The sequence below is a fragment of the Cavia porcellus genome, unplaced genomic scaffold, assembly GCF_034190915.1.
Source record: "Cavia porcellus strain 051 isolate PalLab524CR breed Dunkin Hartley unplaced genomic scaffold, mCavPor4.1 scaffold_9, whole genome shotgun sequence".
NCBI classification, from domain to species: domain Eukaryota; kingdom Metazoa; phylum Chordata; class Mammalia; order Rodentia; family Caviidae; genus Cavia; species Cavia porcellus.
This window is the reverse complement of record NW_026947492.1, coordinates 33,376,018-33,402,834: the sequence shown is the minus strand read 5'-3', so window position 1 is coordinate 33,402,834 and position 26,817 is coordinate 33,376,018. Positions and strand designations below refer to the sequence as shown.

Genomic DNA, 26,817 nt, shown 5'->3' with positions numbered 1-26,817 from the left:
TTATGGTTTTTCTGAAGTGTGCTGGCTGGGGTTTTGCTGCCCTCTCCAATTTGCTGTTATCTGAGGTGTACTCAGGGTCTGTGGGCTGGCGCCTCTCCTCTGAGCCATCCAACCGGCAAGTGCCTTCAGCACGTTAGTCTGTGCTTTGCTGACATCACAGGTTCAGGACAGTTTCGTCCCTGGCTATTGGATCCCAACCAGGGGCGTGACTCAGCCCAAGTAGATCCCACCAATCCGCTTTGGGCCAGGGGTAGCTTTCTGACGCCACTGTGGCACCGTACTCTGCCCTACTCCAATATGTCTTCCAGCCAGCCATGCTTGCCACAGGACCCAATTTCTAGCACTCACCGTGAATTAATGCAGATCTCTACCTTGGCTCCACTCCACGCTGCACCTCGTCCTCACGCCAAGAGCCCAGGACTCACCAACTCCCATTATTGGTGAGTGTGGCTTCAGCATGACCTTGAATGTCTGACTCCACGGCGCACCCAGCAGAGCACGGGACTGGTCTCAGTGAGCATGTCTGGCTCTATCCCTTCACACGTGTTTTTCCTTCCTCTTCCCCTTTTTCTTTTTCCTCAGTTTCTTCCTGGGTCACGAGAGTCCCTCTCCCCTCCTCCAGCCCTCTCCATGTTGTCAAAGTCCAGGGTCTGAGCTGTTTTTCCTGGAGAGGCTCTCTACCCAGCTACCTATCAACTGCCATCTTTTTGTCTTTCTAATTATAGTGTTTTTTTAAAAAAGAAAAATATATGTACTAAAGGAATATGTATAGGAGTCTAAGATACATACTGATAATGAAACATTAAATTATAGATTCATCTAACTTTTTACTATTTAGTAACTTAATAGAATGAGGCAGCTCTCTGTTACTGTGATAGTCTCCAAATATAGTAAAACAGAAGGACTGAAATGTAGAATAAAACATAAAGGATGCTATCCTTGGGGAAAAAAACAAGAAAGTGTTAATAGGCATGCTCATTAATACACAGAAAATCAATTTACAGGAAATCAACACCAATGCTTATACATAAGTAGATGACTAAGAGGAGATGAAAAGGAGAAAAACTTTTTACTACATGTTTCCTGGTAATCTGTGCAACTACTTCAAAATAACAATGTGCAATGTAACAATTATTAATTTCCTAGCAGCTTGTTTTGAGATCCTATATTGTTTTTATTGTTTTATCTTTTTTATTCTCTTTAAAATAAAAAATTTTAAAAAATTAAAAAATAAGTGTTTCCCCCTGTTGAATTTTGAGTTACTTATATACAGCATATTTCTAGTTTTGGAAACTAGTGTGAAATATTTAAAGAGGAGACATTTTTTTTGAAAAATAAGCCCTTATGTATATGAGTAGGACTATCTAATAAATATTTCTAATTTCCTCCCAGGTACATGATAATATCTCATTTTTCATCTTTGATATTAAAGGAGGCAGTGTATTTTCTTTGGTCTGTGAAAGGAGGACAAGATAATAATTGATATCTGCACAAAGGACTTTAGGAGTTGTAAAATTTAATAATACTCTTTCCCCCTGCCATAGTGAAAAATAGAGCTCAAAAAGGTGGCTCTTCCATCAGTTTGGATCTTTAAATGAGGGTCACTCAGAATATAGACCCCAAATGGAATATCATGATGCAGTTTTAGTGTAAACTACTGAAATCTGGGAATTATCATCACATAGCCTGGCCTTCACAGTACTAGACAGAAGCCTGGCATAGCCTAGGTGACACTTTCATTTTTTGAAATTACATTGCAAACCATTTGCAGTTTTCCTATGCAATTTCATTTATTTCCAGAACTTTACTGATACCATCAAACTCTCAATTCCATATTTTGTCAACTTATTTCTCTTATCAGTGTCTTTATTTGGCTATCTTATAATAAAGCATATGTAAATCTAAATAAGGTGATTCTTCCCTACTCTTAAGCTTCTCATATCAGAGACTTTTTCCGTGGTGCCAGTTACTGGGGACCCTGCAGCGAGTCCCCAGTATCCTGCCCAGTTACAGTGCATGGCGACAAGAAAGAGCAAGAGATGAAACAGTGGTGCAGCAAGGATCTGGGATGACAAAAGGCCACAGGGAGCCAGAGCCTTGGTAGTTAGGGATTTCATCTGTGTCAAGGACAACACGTGAAGGCAGTGAGTGTTTCTGGGAATAGTAAAGTGACTACGGAGGGCTAGCAACCAGAATAAAGCACTCTTACAGGATGAGATACGAGGCAGTAAGAACACTGTAGTTTCCCTAGGTTCTTGCTGTCTCCAGCAGGTTTTATCTGGCCCTGTGAGCACCACAGCAGTCACTAGCCCAATGCCTTTCATCCGGCCCAGAAAAAAGCAGTAGTTTCCCCAATTCATGCTGGCTCAAAGGGCAGGACAAGGATGGCCTTGGATGTCCCCTGACTCAATTTATAATTTGTGGACCCCAACATTCTCACACAAGCTTGCTTCTCTTCTGGTCTTTCTCTAATTCTTTTGAAGCCACTACCATCTAAGAAGTTGTTCAATCTAGGAGTTATTCTTAACATTTTCTTTAGAACTCTTTGTCTAATATATCATTAAATCTGAACAGTGTCAAAGTACACCTTAAATCCAGTCGTCTCTCTCAGTCTTCCCTGAAACTCTCTGTCCATACTCCACATTCCTACCAGCTGTAGTAGCTCTTTCATACATGTTTCAATTTTTCATTATCGTTTCCTTCCAAATCCCTCCAGCTTATACAATCATTCACGACCTCTGAATATGTCACTTCTCTAAGACTTCGTCCACAGATTCACAGCACTCCAAAAATAAAACAGACTGTACCCATTTGAATACATGTGGAAGACCCTGGATGATTCTATCCTGCCTCCTTGTCTAGTATCATCTTATTCCTTCAATACTCTGGGCAGGTTCTCATCTTCTTTCAGCTCCTTGAACATCTCAAGATTTTTTTCACCATCCTAATTTTGCATTTTGTTTTCTTAGAATGGTCTGTCTCCTCCTACCCACTCACCTGCACTAATTTGATTTACATGCTCGTTTCATTAATATCCCAGAGAAACTTTCTCTAGCCAAATTTCAATAGATTTCCCCTTCTCCAACACTATTTTCTCTTATCTCTTTGCCATTTCTTTCATAATACTAATACCATATATAAGTACACATTAATTTGTGTTCATTTGTTTGATTTCTTTTCCCCAGTAAACAAAAATAATGATGATTTTAAATGTGTTTTCTTTAGTGCTCTGTATCTTGCATCTATGACAGTACTTGGCATTTGATTGAACAGATAAAAGAATGGACAGTTTCTGAATTGTACCAGGTGTGGTATGAAGCACATAACTTAATGGTTACAAAGTGCTTATATAATCAGCATCTGCAGACAAACTCTTATCCTCCAGGAACTGCCAGGTATAAAATGGCAATAACAGAATATTATAAAGAAATGATGAAGCTGTTATGAGAAATGTGATCTTTGGGGCAAGCAAGGAGTGCCATGGAAGAAATATTTGGGTTAACATAAGAGGTGACTGACCTCCAAATTTGTAAAACTATGATGTGAACTAGATGAGATGCTAGGTTCACAGGATCCAACGCTGTAGAATGCTACTTTTTAACTCTGCCTACAGCCAGTCCTATAAGACAGCTTACCTGCTTTTCTTCACACGTGTAAGGAAGACTTGCAGTACCTCTGTGGTGAAAATATAGCTCTTGCTGGTACAGAGAATAGGAGAGAGTGCGTGACAGCCAGAGGGCCAACCTAAGAAGATGGATCATACCTACTGGCGGGGCATCAGTCACAAACTTAGTACACAGTGAGTTAAACATGAACTGGACAGCAAGGAACAGGTCAAAAATAAAAATCTTTATTAAATAATAAATAGAACAGCTATGGAGATCATTCTCTTCCTTATTACATGAATATTTCTCACTTCCATGCAATGTAATCCAGAACAAGTGAAGTATTTCAGACAGTGCTTTGGGACACATACAGATATGACAAGACTCATTTTCTTTGGCCACTGTACATACAGAAATAACTTATCATTTTGATACACAATAAATTAGGGAAATATTTATTAGATTCATTTAAAATGCTCATATTTGTCTTTCCTTATGTCAGGCACACAGTAACCAGCTGTTACTTTTGAATATATGTGTCACCATTCTGGCATTGGGGTCAAACTCAAACTGTGCTGATCCACTGAAGAAATAGAAAAACCCTGTAAACAAAGATGAGGAAAATGATGAGACATTCTTCAGTGTATCAACTTTTCAACACATAACTTAGAATAAAAGTGAGCTAGTACAAGCTGGCATTTATTAAATGGCTCTCTGTGTTAGACACTATGCTGAATGTATCACACGATATATTCAATTGGTACTTGCAAAACAGTGTAAGGAATCATTAATGAGGATGAAAATTAGGAAGGCTTTGGGTTTTTCCAAGATAACATTTCTGGTAAAAGACGGAGAGAGGATTCTATCTCTTCTGTCTGATCTCAGTGTTCTGAAACATTAGATTATATTTTCTTTAAATAGATGGAATCCTTTGGTATTAAAATACCATATAATCCAATTTTCCTCTTTATTTTCAACATTTTATCTTCTATTAGATCCTAGCTTACAGTTTGGGAAACAACTGACAACCTCCCTCCAAAAAAATCAGACTAATGATAAAATGCACTAAGGTTCATTTCCTGCTTCACATATATCATGGTCAGGTTATTTTAGCAACAGGTCATCGCCCCATGAATATTATGTGTGTCAAGACCTGGCAGCTCCTTCCAGAACTCTTTCAGAGCAGACAAGTGCAAGTTTCGCCTGCCTATCTCCCCATTAGCAGGAGTTAAATTTTCCTAGTCTGAGCACTTGGAAGGATCACCACTGCCTTATAGTAGTAGCTAATAGTGATTAAAGTAAACAACTGATGACTGTTACAGCTACTTAGACAAAGTCCTGTGGGAGAGGACAGGAAATAACAGAGTAGAATGAAAGTCAGTCATCAGTCAACCTGGCTCATATCTGGTTGTATTTTTATACCAACATAATGACCTGAAGGATACTGGGTCCTGTGTGAAGCTCTAACCTTTGATTTTGTGTGTAGGTATGAAATAGAGGCTTGGAAGTTATTCAAGAAAAATAAAATTTAAAGTTAATTTGAATAATTGAAAAGTTAAAATTTTCAGGAATTTTCAGTAAAAGGTATTTAAGACAATGATTTGAAATTGTTTTGATTCTTCATTTCCTATTAAAAATATTTTAGCAACTTTAAGGCAGTATCTTCTTCTTTTTCCAGTACCAGGAATTGAACTCAGGACCTTGGGCTTGCCAAGTAGGTGCTTATGCCATTAAGTTATATCCCCAGCTTATAGCAGTATCTTTTATATAGCATAAATCTATAAATTTTAAGTGTACAGTTTGATAAGTTTTAGTAAATATTATACAAATATTTGTGTGCAAATGTTCATAGCAACATTGTCTACAATGGGCAAGGAAATGAAATAGTGCACAACATACTTCATTTCATTTTGATACTGCGAAGTACCCAAAGTACTCCCACTGGCAATGAAATAGGTATCCTCTTACCAAACATCTGCAATACAGCATCAACCTTTCCATCAACTCCTGGAAAGTCATCAGCTATAAATCTTGGGAAGCCTTGTTCCATGGACAGTCTTTTTTCATCAAATCTGCACCAAGGGAAAGAAATCCAGCTCAATATTTTACAGAAATATTACTATGCAAACATTATGGTATAATGTTAATGTTCTAGTGTGGAATCCTAGATAAATTTTCAAGTTGTTCAAATAGATGGTAAATATTTTAGGGCTGTGATTATAATATGGCTTTACTGAACTTACAAGCTTATCACATAAATCTACCCAAAAAAGGGACAATATTTTATTCTTTGGGAGATTCCAAACCTGTGTTTGAGGTCAATTTTCTAAGACTGGACACATAAAAGCTAAATATCTACTTGCCACAAATATACCAGGAATATATACAAGAAGCAAGATCAATTAAGTAATTTGGCTAAAAATAAACTCCTGGTTATCCATCACGATGGAACCTTATAGAACTTGTTTCTACAATCTGCTACACCTTGGATTCCTATGGTAACCACATGGGACCAGTCATTGGACAAAAGTAAATATGCTTTAGGCCTCTGCTGGTCTCTCTTGATATCTTTTGTTGTTTGGATATACGAACCAGTGACATCACTATTCTGAAAGGTCTTTCTGTCTGGAAAGTTGAGCACCTGTCAGGTGTGTTCCTCATAATCAGAATATTTGAAGTTAGAGAAAGAGAGTGGAGTGGGCAGGTATCCTTGTAAAAGATACATGATTAACTCCAAAGAAAGTCATTCCTACTGCATCTTACCTCCAGTATTTGTCCCCTACAAAGAAGTATGTTTTCTTGTTCTCCTTATCAGAAACAGCTGCATCAATTTTCTTTATGGTTGGAGGAAATCCCAGAGTGTGGATGCTTCGCGGATAACCTGCTTGCAGATCATTTCCTCTGACTGCCCAGAACTGACTTCCTATTGGAAAAGAATAAACCCAACAAGCTTTGAGTGAAGCCATTTAATTTCAGAAATGATTGAAAGGTATCGTTGTATTACAGAGAAAGCTTGGTTGTAATCTGAACCACCAGCACAATATCTAGTTTCTGGTGTATTTAATGAATGTCTCTTGAATGAGTGAATGCATGAACGAATAGGTGGATGAGTGTGTAACTCTTTTCACTGTGTTTTCTGCATCTTACGTTTGTTATCTGTAATTTTTAGGAAACATTGCTAGTTATTTCTTACAATTATTGGTAATTTCTTAATCTAAGTTTCTGAACCAGGTTAGTTGGTTTTTGGATACCTAATAGTAAATAACATAATCACCAAATTGTATCTGTGCTTCTTCCGAATATTTTAGTAATTCCCTCACATTCAAGAGAACTGGGATAAAGGAATCCTATCAGTCTGTCTCCCTTTATTTTGCCATCCTCACTTCAACCTGAATCCCTATCATGCTCTACTGCTAGATCACCTAACCTGAAATGCTAACCTGCTGCATCTCTCTCTGACAGGAATGACTTCCACCTAACTGAGCAGTTCCAGAAGTGATTCACTTTTGTATAAAAAAGTCCCTTCTGCCTCTTACACCTTTCCACACTGCACATTTAGCTCATCTCTATACAACAAAGTGCTACTCTTTCAAGTCTCATTGTGACTCTGCCTCCTCTCAGCCTCGGGGAGGGTCAGGTGCTCGTTCTTCATGCATTCGTGTTCCTCACTTCCCTCATGAGGACCCAATTCTGTCCCTGCGAGGCCCCGGCACCTTCATTTCCGCTGCCTCCCTGAAATACGAGGCCCTGCTCACTGGCGAGTGCTGTGCCCGACACGATGCAGGAACTTAAAAACTGCTGCGTACATTTATAAATAGGAGTTACAGTTACATAGCCCTTTATGATTTCATTTAATCTTCACAGAAATGCCAGGGTCATAAATAAATAAATATATTCAAGTTCCCATAGAGTCTGCTATTTAAATTTTCCCAACAACTTATGAGTCAGGGAAAAAACTTGAAAAACAATACATAAAAAAAACATTAAAATTAGTGGGATGAAGAGGAAAAAGGGGACCATTATGGACATAAATACTTACTAGGAAAGAAAAAGATCGCAAGTCAGTAAGGTAAGTATCAAACTTAAAAATGATAAAACAGAATAAACATGGAGAAGACAAAATGAAGGCAATAATATGGACAAAATTAATTAAATAGAGCATGAGTAGTATTGTATGCCTGTAATACCAGATGCCTGGGAGGCAGAGGCAGGAGGATCACAAATCTGAGGCCAACCTAGAAAATTTAGGGAAACCCTGTCCCAAAATAAACTAAAATTGACTGAGAATGTAGCTCAGCACTAGGGTGCATCCTTCACGTGTGTAAGGGAAATAAGACACACTAAGAGGATCAAAGAAGGCAAAAGTTAATTCTGCAAGAAGACTACAAAAACTATTAAATATCCTCTGAGATTAATAAAGAGAATTAGAGAAAAGTTAAAAGAAGCTATCTGAGAAATGAAAAAAATTCAGCACTAACTACAACAAAATAATTTTCTGAAAACTTTTTACCAATTGATTTGGAAACATAGAAGTTAGTAAATTCCTATAAAAATACATTATCTTACTTAAGCAATAGAAGCTCAAATAGCATATTGTCAAGAGAACAAATTGAAACAGTAATTTAAAAATCCAACAGAGAAGCCATCAAGCCCGAATAATTCCTGAGTTGATTTATCTCTCCCTGGATGGATACAATAATACATTACTTATTAAAATTTTATAACATAGAACTGTTCTCATAATTTTACTGTTCCTCAATAATACGTGTGCTATTCTTGGCTTTTGCCTGTCCATATAAGCTATGGAACTAATTTGTCAAGTTCTATGAAAACTCTTATGGTATTTGAATTGCAAATATCATATCTGTGCATAAATTGACATTTTTCACTATGTTAAAATTTTCTATCCATGAATATAAGATATCACTATTATTGTCTTTCTAATATAAATGTTTATGCTTATAAAGATCCATCCTTTCCTTTTCACTCCACAAATTTTAAAGTGTTATTTTTGTTTTGTTTTTATTCTCAACGTTTTCCCCTTGCCTCTACATATTGGGATTTAAGTGTTTATTTACTTCAGTCTGCATCAAATTTTTTAAAATAGCACTTATGTTTTTGTGCAAAGTTTACTTGAGCATTAACACTAGGTTTTTGCAATGACGAACCATTTAAAACTTATAGAAAACTCTCACTAATGCAATTTTAAAAATTAATTAAGTTTATTGGTACAATTTAAGTATAAATAATGATCATATTTGTTATAGGGAATTTGCACATGCACATGATGTATCTTGATTCTTTTTTCTCCCATTCCCCTACCTTCCTTTCAACCTCTCTTGCCCTCCTTATTTACAAAAGCTTTGTTTTCATTTTTTCCTTCTTTTCTGTTTTCTTTTCTCTTCCTTCCTTTCTGCTTTCCTAGATCCTTCCCAATTTGGAAGAAAATGTTCAATGAAATTTTGCAATAGGACTTATTTCAATAATTTGAAAATTGTGAATAGTACTTACCTTTAAAAATGAAAACTGTGTCCATGCTCTTAACTTCGTAGGCAGCATCTAAGTCTGATGGAAGAAAGGGCCAAAATGCGGAAATCAAGTGAAGTTCAGGTTTTGATTTCCATTGGAGTTTACGCCACAGGTATCTGGAATTCATAAAAATTGTTTTCAATTGTTTTCCTCATTTAAATAATAAGCAGAGAAACATTAATACATGAAGCAAGGTCCATAGTCTTCTTTTCTTTCAACCAATGTTAATTTATCCTTTTCAGAAAATCAGTGCTGGGTTGTCCCATTTGTGATTCCAGGGTAACAAAATCTATGCGAGGAATATCGGTCAGCTCCAATATGATTATTTAGCTTAGTCTCATTCTGGAAGTCTATGAAACTGTGTATATTATGTGTCAATAAATAATTCTTCAAAATGTTTACTTTGGGTGCCTCTTTATGCTTGCACGAGAATAGAGACACAGAGGAAACTGCTAACTGTGGCTGCAAGGAAGCAACGGGTTACGGTGGTCAGAGGGGGAAGGTTTCTCTCATAACTCTGTCTTTGTTACTATTCGAATATTGTGCCCAGGGATGTATCATTTTTTTCTGAAATTAATTCATTAAAATAGTGACTTTCTAGAAGAGAGATCAAGATACTCCTTTCCTTCTAAAGATTTATGGTACTTTTTGGAGAAGGTGTATGATTTATGCCATTTAAATCTAGTTTCTTTTTTGTTGTTGTTGCTTCTTTTCTTTTATGGGTATCAGTAATTGAACTCAGGGCCTGACACTTGCCAGGCAGGTGCTGCACTGCTGAGCTACACTCCCAGGCCCGATTTACTATATTTAAAAAGTAAACAAAGCAGATAAACCACATCTTCATAGAATCTATGTTCTAGTGAGCAAGAATCATTCTTTGAAAGTCTTTAAGAAATATTTTAAAGAGATGTTAAAAGTGAAGTAATAAATAGATTACAGCCAGGAACTGGGGTGGAGACCCCTAATCCCACCATTCTGGGAGGCTAAGACAGGAAGATTAAAAGTTCAAGCCCATTCCGGGCATCTTCACAAACTAGTGACACTGTCTCTTAAAATTAAAAATTTTTCAAAATGTCTGGGAATGTAGTTGAGTGTGAAGGTTCTGGGTTCAATCCCTAGTAAGCACACACACATCACACAAACACACACAAACACACACACATACACACACACACAGAATCAGATCAAAATGATATGATTCTAAAATGTAAAGGAAATACTTCATTCAAGTTTCACTGTGTTTTCCTTTTCTAAGCATTGTACATCACAAGAATAGATAGGAAAATATAAGTTTCCAGCCTGACCTGCCTTTGAAGAACAGGATTTCTCCCCTCAGGGTGCTGACTGCATCGAAAGACAAAGCAGGATCACATGAGGCTGGTGGTGTCCCAGACTCTAGTGGGCTAGCTTCAGTGGGCACCTTAGGGTCAGCAGGAGAGGCAGGAGGAGGACCTAACGGCAACAGATTAGGGAAGATAAGTCATTAGGAAAAATGTGATGCATATATGGTTTCCAAATCTCAAGGGGGTTTGAATTATATCGCAAATATAATTGTAGCGCCACTGCAAAGATACAATGTCTAATTTTTCCAGCATCACTCACCATAGAGGAATTGAATGCCATTCACATCATCTTGAGAAAGGCGAAACCGAGCCAGGTCTGTGAAGGAGTTGTAGAGGGGGTACATCAAAGCCTTAGGGTCAGTCGAGTGGAAGAGACCCAAGGAGTGGCCAAGTTCATGAGCAGCAACCAGGAATAAATTGGTCCCTATTTAAGAAACCATAGATGTTGAAAGTCTTAACAGCCATGTATTTTGAATATATGCACGTAAAACACATGCCAGATATAGAAGTCATCTTTTGAATCACACATTACATTTCCCTTACTTTGACATTTGGTTCATTGATTGGCAGATTCCATAGCTGATTAAAACTCATGTGTTTTTCAAAGTTGACTTGAAGCCAGTACATCAAGTTTTCACTGTGCCTCTCCCTGATTGTCTCCTAGGTTACTTTTCCTGTATATTTGCACTGATGAACTTGTTTTCCAAAGGGTAATTGTTTGGAAAGACCAAGATTAATAACATATCAATAAATATAACTCTTTAGTGTCTAAAAAGAAGGTTGTTATGTTCGTATTTCCTATTATCTGTTAGTTTCAACCTCAGTTGAAATTAATTGGCAAATATTTATGTATTTCCTAAAATCTTAAGCAATAAAATGATGGTTGTTTCTCTTGGGCATTTAGCCTGATTTGTTCTTCTTTTTTGCCATAATCAACCAATTTTTGGTTATCAAAAAGCTTCCTGGTAATAAGTACCATGGGGTATGAACAATGTTTAGTTTAAAACAGAAACATACCCAACCACAATTTTCTGCAGCACAACCACAGCTGCATTCAGTTTTTCTTTATCTTACAGTTTTATCTCTAGTATTTAGCCAATGCTCCAAGTAATTATGAGACAAAAATAAAGTTTGTGCAGCATAACTTCAGGTTTAGATCAGTGGAGATGTTCTTTTATTTGTATCACTGATCCCAACTAGTCTTGGAAAAAGTGATTATTTCAACAGTCTGTTTCCAGTCTTCACATGAATAAAAATAGCATGCAGTTAATTTGAGCCACTGTGTCTTAGTAAGTGCTGAGTTTTTCAGAACCAACTTGGGGGAAATAATGCTCCTGAGCTAGCGATGATAGTGATGTGCATATTCAAACAGGTGACCTAGAAGTGTTCTTTGTTTCCTGGCATTTTTCTCTTGATATTTGCTTTTAAGAGAAAAAGAGGCAAATGGGGAAGAAGGAGGGCACGTGTTAGGTTCCGAACTGATTCAGTGTAAGTTATCCTACATAAATCATTTATAATTAAAGTGATACCGAAACATTATTAACTGTATTAGTCTTAAACCCTCACAAGATCCTGAGTTGTGAAAAGAAGACTGAATGATACTTACATTACTCCTGGTGGGGCAAAGAGAAATTGCACGCATTTTAAAAGTTCTCCAACAATGATTAAATGAAGAGTACTGGTTACCACTCAGTCAGTCAGAAATTTCAATTTTTTTTTTTTGTCTTTTTGAAACAGGGTCTCACTGTGCCCTTCAGGCTGACCTTGGGCTCACTTTGTAGCCCAGGCTGATCTCAAACCTGCAGTGATCCGCCTGCCTCAGCCTCGCAAGTGCTGGGATTACAGGAGTTCACCACCATGCCTGGCAGACATTTCAATTATTAGAATATTTCCTTACCTGTTCTTCAGTATAATGAAATCATTCTTGGGTAGCTAGCCATTTTTTCTGAAACCATCTTTAGAAGCTTGAAACCTACCTGATGCATCCTCTGTCCATTTCTCATCATCATCAAAGTGAACATCTCCATAAAACCCAGGCCCAGGTGGATAAGCATGAGCCAAACTCATTCCTGGTCCATCAAAAGGATAAAAATCTCCATGTTCTGGGGAGAAAATCAATGGTAGCATAAATGTTCAGAATTTCTTTTTATCCTTTTCCAGTCACACAGCATCAGACGCTATTGTCTGAACGTTAACACTTTCTCAAAGTCTGTATGTTGAAAGTTAGTATTAAAAGGTAGAACCTGCGTATTGTTATTATTTCCATGATGTCCCCATGGATGAGAGCAATATCCTTATATAAGAGGCTGAGGGAACCTCTGGACCCTTCTGCCACATGAGGACACCGAATGCACCACGATGAAGAATGCACCACATTAACAAAGATTTTCTGACCCCAGGACCTTTGACTTCTCAGTCTCAGAACTATGAAAACTATCATTTCTGTTGTTCACAAATTAACCAGTGTAAGGTATTTTGTTTTAATAACCTGAGCTGACAAGAACATTTGATAAATGGATATGTTATTTCATTACCTCTGACTGCAAAAGAGATCATTATGTCAGCCTCTCCTTCATATATTCTGGAGAATGTGAGTGGGGTCACCTCCTCCCAGATCTTCAGAGCTTTCTTGATGGAAGAATCAACAGCATCTCTTGGCAAGTCCTGTGTGTAATTTACAATCCTGTGTGCAAAAAAATGAAGAAGGTAATGTTCTTCCTGGGACAGAGCTTATAAAATTTCAGTATTGTGTGGAAACCTCTTTGGACCCATTACCTGTAAGTAAGGTCATTTTTCCTCCACTTTGGCATGCCGGGAAAGGTGTTGAACTGACCCACATCTGGGAGTCCACATCTGGACTTGCGTATCACCTCCAAAGTGTTAGAATCCAGCTTCCCCGTCACCTCCAACCCAAGGAATTTCTGCATTTCTTGGATTTTTTTGACAACAGGATCATTGTCTTTCCTTCTATAGACTTGTTTTTCGTCTTTTCCAAGGTTGTAGTAGTTTTTTAGGTATTGCTAATGGAATAATAAGTTATATTAGTAATTCTTATCATCACAACTTTAAAATCAATTTTAATTATTCTCTCTCTTATTGCAACAAAAGTAGGTGCCATAATTAATTTGTTTTTTTATTAAAATGCTTTATTATTTCACTGCAGTTTAATTTGTTAGCCAGGTAAAGAAAATTGGCAGAATTGTATAAATTCATTGGATGAATATGTCTAACTTTGCCTACTTTACATCGTTAATTTAGATCTGGTTCATGACTAAAGTGAGATCAGTTATTTTGAATACACACACAAATAATAAAATAAAAATTATTCATTTATATAAAGATCAAAATTACCATGTTTCCCTTTGGTTATTTTAACCAAAGTAATTCTAAAGCAGGGTAAGTTTCATTTAGTCCCCATTTATTATTTTTACTTAGCTTCAAAGCAGTTGCTACTCTTTTTAGTCTAACCTTGAGTAACTATTTCAACTTCCTGGGCCTTTTTTTCCTTTTCTGTTCAGATGAAAGGAATTTTCACCTTCAGCACATTGATATTCTCTGATGCCAAATAATTCCAACAAAATAATTTCTAATCAAATCATTCTGCTTGGTACTGGAAGAGCAAACTTACATACTTGTTCTCTTCATGGGTTAGCCAGTGGCTTCAAAGGGCATTAATTACCTGGGCGAAATCCACGTTGGGATCTTCTCCCTTGGCTGCTCCGTTCAGAGGGTAAGCTGAGCAGACTGGCAGACACAGCAGCATGAAGATGGCAAAGTGCTTCATCCTAACAGTCTTTGCCTTAAGAAAACCCCTCTCCTAACCACTAACTTTATTCCTGCCTTCTAGTGGCCACTCTTTTATAGAGAGAGAATGTTTAGGTCATCGACAGCATGATTCATGTTGATTTCTTTTTAAAAATATGAACGACAGCAAGAATATGCGTGTAAACACAGTGTAAAGATGACATAGCCTGCAGGCAGTGATTACTGGAAAGAATGCTACTCTGCAGGAAGTGGTTTTTGTGTTTATAAAGAGGAAAACAAACTGGTTGGAAAATTCATGTTTGTATATTTTATGGGTAATTGCTGACAAATCTGGCAAAATAGTAAATTTCTAGACATGGAAAACCTGTGCAATATTCTTTATGAATATTATATTTGAGATGCAAATACAGGTAGGCAAGGTAGAGGTAGGACAATGGAAAGAAATAAACTTGGTCCATATATGGAAATTTCTTTGTAAGAATATATAATGACAGCTATTTCACTTCTTTAGTCCTTGTGTACAGGAGGTATTACTGATTTTCAGCTGAAATTACTGACTCTGGGGTAGGAATATTGTGAGAAGAGGGTGGGCATAGATGGGAAGACTGCGGAGGGGGGAGATACAAGGGAGAAAACCCTTGGCGTTCACTCATCTGCTGTTTCAGAATAAAGCAGAGAGTTACACTGACTTCTCCATAAAACTTTGTTAAATGAAATAAATTAAATTTTATATGGAGGCCAAAATATTCCTCCTGCCTTCCTCCTCTTCTTTGCTTTTGAAAATTATTTTTGCCTTATTTTCTCCTCTTACAAAGGAAGAGATAGATTTGTAGTAGAGTAGGAATTCAAAGTCTTACCTTCCAATCATCCAAGTAAGTCCTTTTCACACAGCAAGACTAAGCATTTTCAATAAATGTTTTGTCAAATTAATTACCACTACAAAGGTCTCTGAAATTTTTGTAGTATAGCAGTATATTATTTTCAGTAAAGAAGAATTAACTCTACCATATCTGGAGTATGAAATCTCAGAATAGTGGACTATCAACTTAATGAATGTGGAGGGATAATCTTTCCAGTGTCATCCATCATTTTCACTCCATTTGAGTTAGACTAGATGGTTAGGATGTCAATCCAGGAACCAGGAAGCTCTGCAGCTTCCAAGTCAGGGTCTGGAAGAAGCTTGGATATGCAGTGAAACAGCCAAGTTAATTTGTGGCTTAACATAGCCAGAAAGTTGGCTCCAGAGCATGGTTAGAGTGGATGGGATGTCAACTTGGAAATCAGAAGGAAAGGGGCTGATAAATTCAGACAAAGTCAGCTGCACTTGAGCAAGTGTACAGTTTCTTTAGATAATATATTTCATCCATGAAACTGTTGTGTACATAACTTTACTCCAAGGGTCATACATGTTTTGTCTTAGAGAGCAACTCTTAATTTTGCTCCAATATCTTTAACTAAGCATGTTGGCTGTAAAAATCCATGACAATGACCTTGGGCACTAATATTAGTGTTGGCATATCCTATTGATAGATCTTATCATATAGTAATAAAAGCTATGAGCATGATAATAATTGGCTGAGCAACAAACCATATGCTTCACTAGAGTGATGTTGGTGTATAATCTTACCCTGCATTAAAACATCATACCTGGGAGAAATTCATGACATGAGGCAAGGAAGTCCTGTTTGTCTATACCTAATTTTTAAATTAAACTTGCTAGTGTATGTATACAACCAGGCAAGCAAACATAAACAATGCATCTTTAAAAAAAAAAAAAACTTTTGAGACAGAGTCTCTCTATGTGGCTCAGGCTGACTGTACAGCACCAACGCCTGGCTTACAATTCATCATTACAGAAAAGTAAAACTCCGAGGAATAGATCTTACATATCTTGCCAAGTTCTAAATGTGTCCATTTGTAATTTTTAGAACTCTCAAATGAGAATGAGATGAAACTCAGAAAAAATAAATGAGTAATTGAGTCAAGGTCAGCCAGTTAACAACAGGCAAAAATTACTCAGAACTACCACATAAAACCCAAGCGCTGTAATCCACAAATTTATCAAAAAGTTCTTGGCTTGGCCCTTGCCTCTTTCACATGCATTTTCCTCCTGGGTTTTGACACTCTGTTATGTTCCCCTATTAATTAGAAATGTATTATTAGGTTCATGTTGGGAAATCGGTACATTTATGAACTGCATCCTGATCATTTTACTTCTCTTTCTCCTAACCCTTCCCTCTCCCCTCTCTCCAGGTCCCTTTACCATTTCTACAGGGTTTGTCTCCCTGTTTCCTGCCATTTCATTCATTTTGTTCTTTCAATTATTTATATTTTGGCTTTCTCATATATGAGAAATCATTTAATATTTAATCTTTGCATTTGGTTTAGTTCACAATAATATGGTCTCAAAATCCATTCATTTTCCTACAAGGATCTCAGGTTATCTTTCTTTATGGCTGAGCAGAACTTCATTTTGTATATAGACCACATTTTCTTTATTGATTCATACATTGATGGCCATTTAGGCCACCTCCATAGCTTAGCTATTACAAATTGTGCTGATGTAGACATGGTATGCATGTATCACTGTAAAATGATTAACACTTGGGAAGATATCTAGAAGAGGGACATCTGGGTTAAATAGAATTTCTACTTTCATTTTTTTTTGAGGAATCTCTATACTAATTTCCAAAGTAGTTGTGCTAGTTTACATTTCCACCAACAATGCAAAGTTGTTGTTTTTGAGTTATTGATAATAATTCATTTTTTAAAATCAGTACCAGGGATCGAACTCACAACCGCCTGCTTGCAAGGCAGGTGCTTATGCCGCTGAGCTAAATCCCCAGCCCTGATAATAATTCATTCTTACTGAAGTAAGATGCAACATTGGGGTTGTTTTGATCTACACTTCTAACAACCAAAGATTTTAAACATTTTTTCATGTACTTATTGGCCATTTGTACTTCTTGTGAGAAGTGTCAATTTTTTTTTATTGGGTTGGTCTTTTATTTCTTTGCGTCTATCTTTTTGACTTATTTATATACTATAGATATTTATACACCATAGATACTTACATTCTTCTGTCCAAGGAGTTTTTTCCCATTCTGAAGATTGGTTCTTCCCTCTATTGATGGTTTCCTTTGCTGTGCAGAAGCATTTTCTTTTGATACAAACTTGTCTTAGTTACTTCCTTTTTAACTGAGACACAATACCTAGTGGTCACAATCTAAAAGAAGAAGGGTTTGTTTTGCCTCAAGTTTAAAGAAGTTTCAGTCAATAGTTGGCCAGCCCAAAGGCAGGCTTATAAGACAGAGGAGCATGGCAGAAAAGTGGTGGCTCTGGCATACTGCAGAGAGCAGAGAGAGAAGGGAGAATGAAAGACAAAACCTTCCAGGTCACCCAGTGAATCACTTCTTTCAACCATATCTTACCTCCTAACAGGCAGCTATAAATCATCAGTGGACTAGCACACTGTCATAATTCAATCATCTCCCAAAGCCCCTACAAGAACATGAGACTTTGGAGGGACATCTAGATACAAATTAGAATAAATCTTGCTTGTTGATTCTTGGTACTACATCTTGTGTAACTGGAGTTTGGTTCACAAAATACTTGTATATATACTTTGTATATATATCTTTAAAAGTGTTACTATTTTTTCATCAGGCAGATTCAATGTTTTTGTTTTTATATCTAGCCTTTATTCATTTTGGTTTGATTTTAGTACAGTGTGAGAGATTTGCATCTATAGACATTCTAATGTGTATCACTAGCCAATTTTTTTCAGCAGTATTTGTTATAAAGAGTATCTTTTCTCCAGTGTATGTGGAGCCAATGGTTTGTCTGTCAGAAATTAGATGGTTCAAGGTGCTTGAGGCTGTGTGTATACTGTATTCTATTCCATTGTTCAATACATCTTTTAGGACAGTGGCATGCTGTTCTTATTATGATAGCTTTATAGTAAAACTTGAAGTCTGAAATTGTAACACCATCTGTTTTGCTTTGGCTGCTCAGGATTTTTTGGCTATTTTGGGTCTCTTCTGGTTCCATGTAACTTTTTTCTCATCCTTAAAAACCTTGATATTTTCCTTCAATTTACTTCCTGTTCTGTTCTTTTATTTGATCACCTTAAGAACTCAACTACTTCTTTTGATCTGTGTCTACCTGATCTGGCACTTGCAGCTGCCCTTGGCTTATGTTGTGCTAGTGTGGTGCAGACAAAACATATCTGCAGTCCATAACAACCTGTAACTAAGACTAAAGAATATGTAATAGCTCGTCATTTCAGGGTGGTCCAATTCATGGAAAAACTGGTGAGAGATTCATTTGTATCTCCAGTCATCTCTGATTTCAAGACTGTATATATACACAAATGATCCCGGGCCAACTGTATTTTCAACTTCTTTCATTAAACATAATGGTTTTATTACAAGTTGAGGTTATTGTGCTAAGCCACAGAGTCAAAACATGTCAGAAGTTTACCTCTTTTGCATACTTTTATTATATTTCTCTATTGATAATTTAGTCTAGTATTGTAGATTGCTAATCCTTGCTACAGAAAACCATAAGCTGAAGGAGAAAAAGTACCAAAATCAAGATGATAGAGACCTTGAGGCTTCAGTGTTTGTTGTAAAGATTAGAATGCATAATTCATGTACTGTATACCATAATAACCACTGTTGCTAGTAACAGCTGAATACATAAAATAATGTTACATGAATGAGGTTAGTGCATTTTCAGTTCAGGTTAGGGTTCATTGTTAGAGTAAGAAACTTACTTGGGAGGAGAATAAAAGTAAGAAAAATTTTGGTTTTAGAATGTATGAATGAAAAAACATTATTATCTTTTGAATATTTTTGACATGGTAGACTCTAGTCACTTCTATACTCATAGCAACTCTCTATCATTGAAAGAAAAATAGTATTGAAAAAGGCCAGACTGACACTTACACTGAGCCTGCTGAAACTAAGACCAGATTCTCATCACTTCTCTACACTTTCAGGACACAGAGAGAGTCACTTCTCTGCTCAGAGGTAAGGGGGCCTGATGATCAGCTCTGATCATCAGTGACTTTCACAGAAGGCACCTAGCTCTACTCAGAGCTTCACACATTCACCAGATACTTATCAAGTTTCTATGAAGTGAGGGTTCTGGTAAAGATGGCAGATAGATAACAGCAGGTACAGAGTCTCCCTGAGATAGTCAGCTTAGATTTCAAAATAACACAGCGTGAGGAATACCGAACAGAGGGAGATGAATCCTCCTTTTTTTCTTTCTTTTTTTTAAATTTTATTTAAGGAAAAAAAGAAAAAAAAAGCAGAGAAAGGGTACAAGTTATACAGATTTACAGAAAAAAATAAACAGTAGGAAATCACTAGTTAATGGATTACATTTTGTCATCTCAGAAACAATTGTTCAAGTTACAAAATTAAAGTTTATAAAGTGGACATTCCAACAGTGAGACTGCAAACAATTCTGTTCAATGATCCAACAAAACTCAGTAATATCATTATCTATCTTATACACTTAAATATACGTGCAGTTATATCAATTAGAGCACTTTCTTTTCCTCTCTTTTGTACAATGACAATTACACATTTTGGGTTTGCTCCCACAGTTCTTATTACTTTTTTGGAAGAGAGTAGAACCAAATGTGACATAACAGAACAGTCAGTCAAATCAAAAGGGTGGACGTAATAGATAATGTAAAAGCATAATACTAGGTGATCAACAATGGTTACCATAATGCCTCCCACTATCTCTAATAGAATTGCCTATATCATTAGTTATAATAAAATTGAACAAAACCAACAAAACCAAAACATTGGAGACATTATAGGTCTTCAAAAGTAGATAATAGTCAACCAGAATGGGCGTCATAATGAATCCCACTATCTTCACAGCTGTTGCCTAAAGTTTCGAACCTGGTACTATCAAGCCAAACAGAATAGAGGAACATCAGTCAAAACAAGATGGTGAGAGCAATACAGGGCTTTAAATCAATATAATGGAAAGTCAAAGTGGGTTACTATAATATATCCTGCTATTTTTAAATTTATGTTTCCCTTATTAAAGGATAAAAAAAGTAAATAATAAAATGGAGATTGAGATAAAAGAGGGCATAACAGCAAAACAGCGCAGATCAAAACATAACCATTTAAACAAAATAGTGTTTCACCACAAGATTATCCCGACATAAAAGTAGTTACCATATTGTCTTTTTCCTTGAAATCTTTGAGTATAACTTCATATATTGTAGCATCAAATATATCAAAACAATGTAAAACCATTTAAGAGAATGACAGTATTAAAGGGTATTTAGAATCAACTAATAGAAAATGAACAATGGTTTCTGTATAATCTCCTTGTCTATAGAAGGTTTTGCTTATACTATCATATATAATAAAATCCAATAAGATACCACCTGTTTAGACCATTGGAGACAGAAGAACAAAAGCTTGATGAGACTTCAAAACAAGATGATACTAAATCAGTATTACCTCTTAAGACGTCATTTTCTCCAAAATAGCTGTTCCTATCATCCAATATTCTCTGCCTCATTTCTGTTGAGATCTTTTTCTGTCATTAGCTGTCAGTTTGTCTTCTTCATTTTGTTTTCTGCTCCATTCATTGTGGCCTCTCTGCCGCTACTTCTGGATTCTTCCTATTTTTCTTTTTTAGAATATCTTGCAGTATTCTCTGTAGAGTTGAATTGGTGGTTGCATACTCCCCTAGTTCTTCTTTATCCTGGAAGCACCTTGTTTTTCCATCAATTTCCAGGGACAGTTGTGCAGGGTATCTCAATCTTGGCTGGAGATTATTATCTTTCAAAGCTTGAATTATTTCCCCCCACGCTCTTCGTGATTTGATGGTTTGTGCCGAGAAGTCTGCTGTAATTCTGATGGGTGTTCCCTTGTAAGTGATCTGTTTCTTGTCTCTGACGGCTTTTAGTATTCTGTTCTTGTATTGGATTTCTGGAATTTTAATTATTATATGCCTGGGTGTTGCTCTGTTTGGGTTGTAGGTGGCTGGGTTCTGTATGCTTCATACAACTGAGTATCTTTACCTTTTGCTAAATTAGGAAAATTCTCCTGGATTATTTCTGTGAGTAGCTTTTGTAGTTCATTTGTTTGTGTCCCTACTTCTTCTTTTATGTTCTTAATTCTTAAGTTATAGACCCTCTTATCATCTTCTAGTCTTTGTATTATTGCTGTTTGTTTCTTTGTTATTTTTAAGAAGTTTTTCATTTCATGCTCCCATATTACAAATCTGCCCTCCAGTTCAGATAATCTGTCCTTAGTTTCTTTCAAGCTGTTATGCCAGTTTTCAATAGACTTTTTAGTTTCCTAGTAGTCTCTTTGAACCTGCTTCACGTATTCTATGCTTTCTCTATTTTCTCCATTAAACAATTTTCCCCTTTTTCTGTTCTTCTGTTCCACCATCTGTTTTTTCTTGGGTGGTGCTTAGCATTTCTCTAACTATTCTGCTTATGTCTAGCTTCAGGTCATTAATAACTTCATTCCTGAACTTGTCTATGAGGCTCTCAAGATAACGCTTTATATCTATTGGTGCTGTGTCTGCTGTTGCCTGTTTCTCAGGATTGGGGGCCGAGGACCCTTTCTTGTTGCTGCCTCTTCCCATATTCTTTGTTCCTTATATATGCAGGCGTATATAGGAGGCCCAGATTCCTTCCCTGTCAGCCACAGTCTGATTGAATTGCTCCAGCTAGGTGTTCCCACCCACTGCAGTGCACCAGGAAGTTGCAGACCAGGCAGCCTATGCGGGGCCCACTCCTCCAGGTCAATCTACCTTCAGGAGCCTGGACCTGGGCTGTGCTAGCCTACTGGGTCTCAGCCAGCAGTGTCACATGGGCTAGGACTGCTCACCAATCCCGCTTGAGAGGGGGATTGGTGACTGAAGTCACTGCAGCGCCCTGTTCCCACAAGTCTTCCCGGTCCCAGAATGTCCTCTGTTAGAGTCTCCTAGACCGTGGGAGAGTCCCAGTTTTCCCTCACTCACCCGAGGTGGATGCACAGCTCCCCGCCCGTCCTGCTCTCAACTCCGTTCACTGATTCCCGATCTCAGAGCTTCCGTGCATCTCTCTCCCTGCCGAGCCGATGCAGATGCAACGGCGGTGGCAGGAAACCCAAATTGCGGCTTCCAATGGCGCAGGCTCCTGCTTCCACGCTGAGGCTTTATCTGTTCCTGTTATAGCACCAGGATTGCATTCCCAGTTGGTTTCTCTCAGCCCAGTTCTTTCTTGGGTCACCGGGGCATATCTCCCCTTGCTTATGATTCCTTACTCAGCACCATTCCTGAATTCTAAGCTGGGTGTTTCAGAGAGCCTCCATAGCTGCTGCTATCTGTCCACCATGTTCTCCCGGAAGTCCGAGATGAATCCTCTTGACCCAGGAAGAAACTAAGGTGAGAAGAACCAATCAAACATACAGTACCAGTGCTACTATTGGAACAGCTAAAGGCTCGGTGCTCCCACTGCAGTGCCCATACTTGCATGGCCATGACTTACCAACCCACCCAAAATCCTGTCGCTTCCACTCACTGTAAGCACAGTCACACTGAGGTTGAGGGTCAGTGAGCCAAATGGAGAGCTGAGTTGGCTGTAACTTGCATCAACCTGCAGTGAGTGATGAGAATAAAACCATTCCACAGAAAAAGGGGCTCGAACAGAAGACCTTCTGGGACTGGCAAGTACAAGGAGCAGCAGTGACTTCAGTCAGTTGCTCCCTTCCCAAATGGGATTGATGGGGTGTTCTTGGCCTGGGTCATGCCCCAGGCTGAGACCCAATAGGTTATCCCAAGCCAATTCTCTATGCCTGGTGCACACTAATGCAGTGAAGGCCTCAGCAGGTTGACTGATCCAGAGAGGAGGAGCCAGCATATGCTGCCCCTGTTTGCTCCTTAATAGCACACTGCTGTGGGCAGCACCACCTAGCCAGTGTACTTCAGAAGAATTGTAACCAACAAAGAAAGAAACTGGGGCCTTCTATATATACACCTGTATGGAAGGAACAAAAAATACGAAAGGAGGAAGCAACAAGAAAAAGCCCCCGGACCCCAACCCTGAGAACACTGATCCAGGAAAGGTAAATACAAAGGAGATTAAGGACAGCAAACATACAATATCAGACATGGCACCAGTGGACATAAAGAGATATCTTTGGGACCTCATAGATGCGTTCAAAAGGGAAATATTTAACCAAGTAAAGCAAGATATAAATAGATTAATAAAAGAAATGCTAAGCACCTCTTAAGAAGACACAGGTGGAAGAATGGAGGAACACAAAAAATGGGAGAACCGTTTGATGAAGAATGTAAAGAAACCATAGAGTACATGAAGCAGGTTCAAAGAGATTATCAAGAAATTAAAAACTCCATTGAAACCTGGAAAAAATGCTTGAAAGAAACTAAGGATAGATTATCCAAACTGGAAAAGTTAGCAATGTGGGATCATGAAAGACAACATTTCTTAAAAATAACAAGGAAACAAGCAGTAACAATACAAAGGCTAGAAGACAACAAGAGGATCTATAACTTAATAATAAAGAATGTGAATGAAGAAGCAGGGGTACAAACAAAGGAACTACAAAGGCTATTCACAGAAATAATTAAGGAAAACTTCCCAAACATAGGAAAAAGAAAGGATATTCTGATGTATGAGGCATACAGAACTCCAGCCACCTACAACCAAAACAGAACTACACCAAACATATAATAATCAAGATCCCAGAAACCCAATATAAGAAAAGAATATTAAAAACTGTCAGAGAAAAGAAACAGATTACTTAAAAGGGAAAGCCCATCAGAATTATGCCAGAGTTCTCAGCACAAACCATCAAATCAAGAAAAGCCTGCAGCAAAGTACTCCAAGCCCTGAAAGAAAATAACCTCCAGCCCAGATTGATGTATCCTGAAAAACTGTCTCTAGAAATTGATGGAGAAACAAGATGCTTCCAAGACAAAGAGGAACTAGGGGAATTAGCGACCACCAATCCAACATGACAGAGAATACTTCAGGGCATTCTAAAGAAAGAAAGAAGTACCAGGATTCCAGAAACACTTGCAGAGAGGCCTCAATGAATGGAACAGAAAGTGAAATGAAGAAGACAAACAGACAACTAATGGCAGAAAAATAGCATAGCAGAAATGAGGCAGAGAAGGTTAGCTTATAATCTCTAATATAGATGGCCTTGATACACTAAATTAAAAAAAAGAGAGAATCACAGGCAGAGTAGATCAGGAGGTAGGATCCACCAAGATGCTTTCTATAGAAAATATAATTAACCTTAAAAAGGATATATTGACCAAAAATCAAATATGAGAAAACAATGCTCTATAGACTAGTATTTGAAAATAGCTGGGAAAGACAGGCTTTAATAGGTAAAGGAGTACAATTAGAGATCAAGTCCAGGAGGGAGAAGATTTGGAACCACTTAGGTAAATAGCAGATTGCCCCCAACTTAAAACGGAGAGTGTTGGTGAGACCCAAAAATGTACAATATACCCTGGGGAAGTGAAAGGGGAGGAAAGGTCTTAAAAAAGACAGCAGAAGATATTGTTAATAGTGTATCAGGAATTAAAACCCATATTACTTACACCACTCTGCTTATCTAAGAACTTATTCTGTCCCAGTTTGTCCACAAGCATTAGATCTGAGGGTACAGACAGATATCCCAAAAATATCAGGATTTAGAACAGTAATCATCTTTAATTTCTTATTAACTTTAACCTCGATCCCTGTATAATTTATACTATTATATCATGACTGATCTTAGTTAAATGTGGTTTGCTTAATTGCTGAAGTTTGTTATCAATAGATTTTATTCAAAACTGTTATAATTGATAGTATCAAGTCTGAGAGTATAGGCAACTATACTGAAAATGACAAGATTCACTACGATACCCATTCTCTTTTGATTACTACCTGTTTTTGTACTTTTACACTATCTACAAAGTTGTATTTCTGTAAATACTGGTATGTACTGATATATTCAATTATACTATATCTGATGATATAGCCAATTCTACTGAAGATAACAAGAGACAGCACAGTAACCATGGTAGAATTCCTTGTACAGCGGTTTTATAGGAATATGTTTTGTTCTGTCATGCTTTGTTTTGTTTCTGCCTCTAATATAGAAAGGATAGAAATACATGTTAAGACTCATGCATAGAACCTATAAACAGTTGATAAGATCTGATCTTATGACACGTTATGAAATGAACAAATACCTTTAAGGAAAAAATACACTTCCAGTACCCAGTGCTGATCCTGGAATGTCATGATATGAAATCCAGCAATAGTATTATTCTTTGTCCAGAGTGATTTTCATCTGCTTTGGTTTGTTTCTCAATATAAATGAAGATATAGATAACTGCATGTATGTTTAAGTGTATAGGATTGATAACCATATTACCAAGTTTTTGTTGGATAGTTGAATAGAACTATTTGCAATCTCACTGTTTGAATTCCCACTTATATGTTCCACTTTTGTATGAATAATTATTTGTAAGAGAACAATATGTAAACATCAACTAGTGATTTATTACTGTTTTTTTTGGAAAGTATGAATTATTTCTACCCATTTTCTGTTTTGTTTAGTCTTTCTTTAAATGATAAATTTTTTTAAAAAAGAAAAAGTTCAGATAATTTGTTTAAGATTGCAGAGAGGAGAGTGGTACAGCAGATTTAGAGTTTCATGTTGTAATTTACTGACTATTATGGTGCCTCTTCAAGACATATGGTGTAGGTCTAAAATTAAAGCAACTACTTCTTTACCTTATAGTAGTCTTTGGATCTCAATTCTCCAAAAAGCTTTCAACTAGAAAAGTTAAAGCTTTGACTAAAATCCTCATAAAATACAAATGTAAGTTTTTAGTGTATTTCTTGGCTTATAGACAATAAAGGGAATTTCCAACACCATCAGAATCATTTTGTATCAAGTTCCTGAAGCAGTGTTGGTTGTTTCTAGTAAAAAAAATCATTTCTGATAGAAGATAAGTTTAAAGACCTTTGTGAGCGCCCACCATCATCTTATTTGGTTTATGCAAGTGCTTCCAGGGATTAATTGAACCTTCCTTTTCACCTGTGAATCCTCGAAATTACCATATCACCAGTCTGCACGAACCTCCCAGCCTCCCAAGGCATGCTTATGTATTTGATTTTTCTCTTTTCTTCTTTCTCTCCTCCTCCTCTTCTCCCTTCTCCTCTTCCTTCTTATTCGTTTTTGTTGTCATTGTTTTGTTTTTGTTTCTAATGTGCTATCTTTGGAGGAATAGTTTTATTCTTCCAATTCATTCTTCCTACTAGAAGGTTTTACTCCACAAGTCAGGAAACCAGTAAGAGTTTGATCAGGCAAACAAACATAGGATGTCTGCCGATGATGAGATGTCCTTAAGTAAGAAGCCAATATATTACCTGTCTTGAGAAGCTTCTTTTCTAAGCTGGAAGACCATAATGAGGTTCTCTGATGCCAGTGTTAGGCTCAGGCTTGAAATTTAATTTCCCTTGAAAATATGAATATTTGTTTTTTTCCAGGACACAGTTTTCCTCATAG

At 37.1% G+C, this 26,817-nt stretch overlaps 1 protein-coding gene across 1 annotated transcript; it reads right to left on the bottom strand.

The window, feature by feature from the left end:
- Positions 1 to 3,829: 3,829 nt before the first annotated feature.
- On the bottom strand, positions 3,830 to 14,306 carry Mmp10 (matrix metallopeptidase 10). Its single transcript, XM_003472526.5, has 10 exons — positions 14,157 to 14,306; positions 13,253 to 13,497; positions 13,012 to 13,160; positions 12,454 to 12,579; positions 10,737 to 10,901; positions 10,439 to 10,586; positions 9,117 to 9,250; positions 6,369 to 6,528; positions 5,574 to 5,677; positions 3,830 to 4,207 (listed from the first exon to the last, which is right to left on the bottom strand). The coding sequence occupies exons 1-10, from the start codon at positions 14,259 to 14,261 to the stop codon at positions 4,104 to 4,106; spliced, it is 1,440 nt and encodes a 479-aa protein (XP_003472574.3). The 5' UTR covers positions 14,262 to 14,306; the 3' UTR covers positions 3,830 to 4,103.
- Between the last annotated feature and the right edge of the window lie 12,511 nt (positions 14,307 to 26,817).

Excerpts from the sequence above, each read along its gene's own strand:
- Mmp10 (XM_003472526.5), bottom strand. The coding sequence starts at position 14,261 with ATGAAGCACTTTGCCATCTTCATGCTGCTGTGTCTGCCAGTCTGCTCA. Across the intron at positions 6,529-9,116 it reads CACAGTTTTCATTTTTAAAG|GAAGTCAGTTCTGGGCAGTC; the intron begins GTAAGTACTATT and ends CTTTTCCAATAG. Across the intron at positions 5,678-6,368 it reads GTAGGGGACAAATACTGGAG|ATTTGATGAAAAAAGACTGT; the intron begins GTAAGATGCAGT and ends CCCTTGGTGCAG.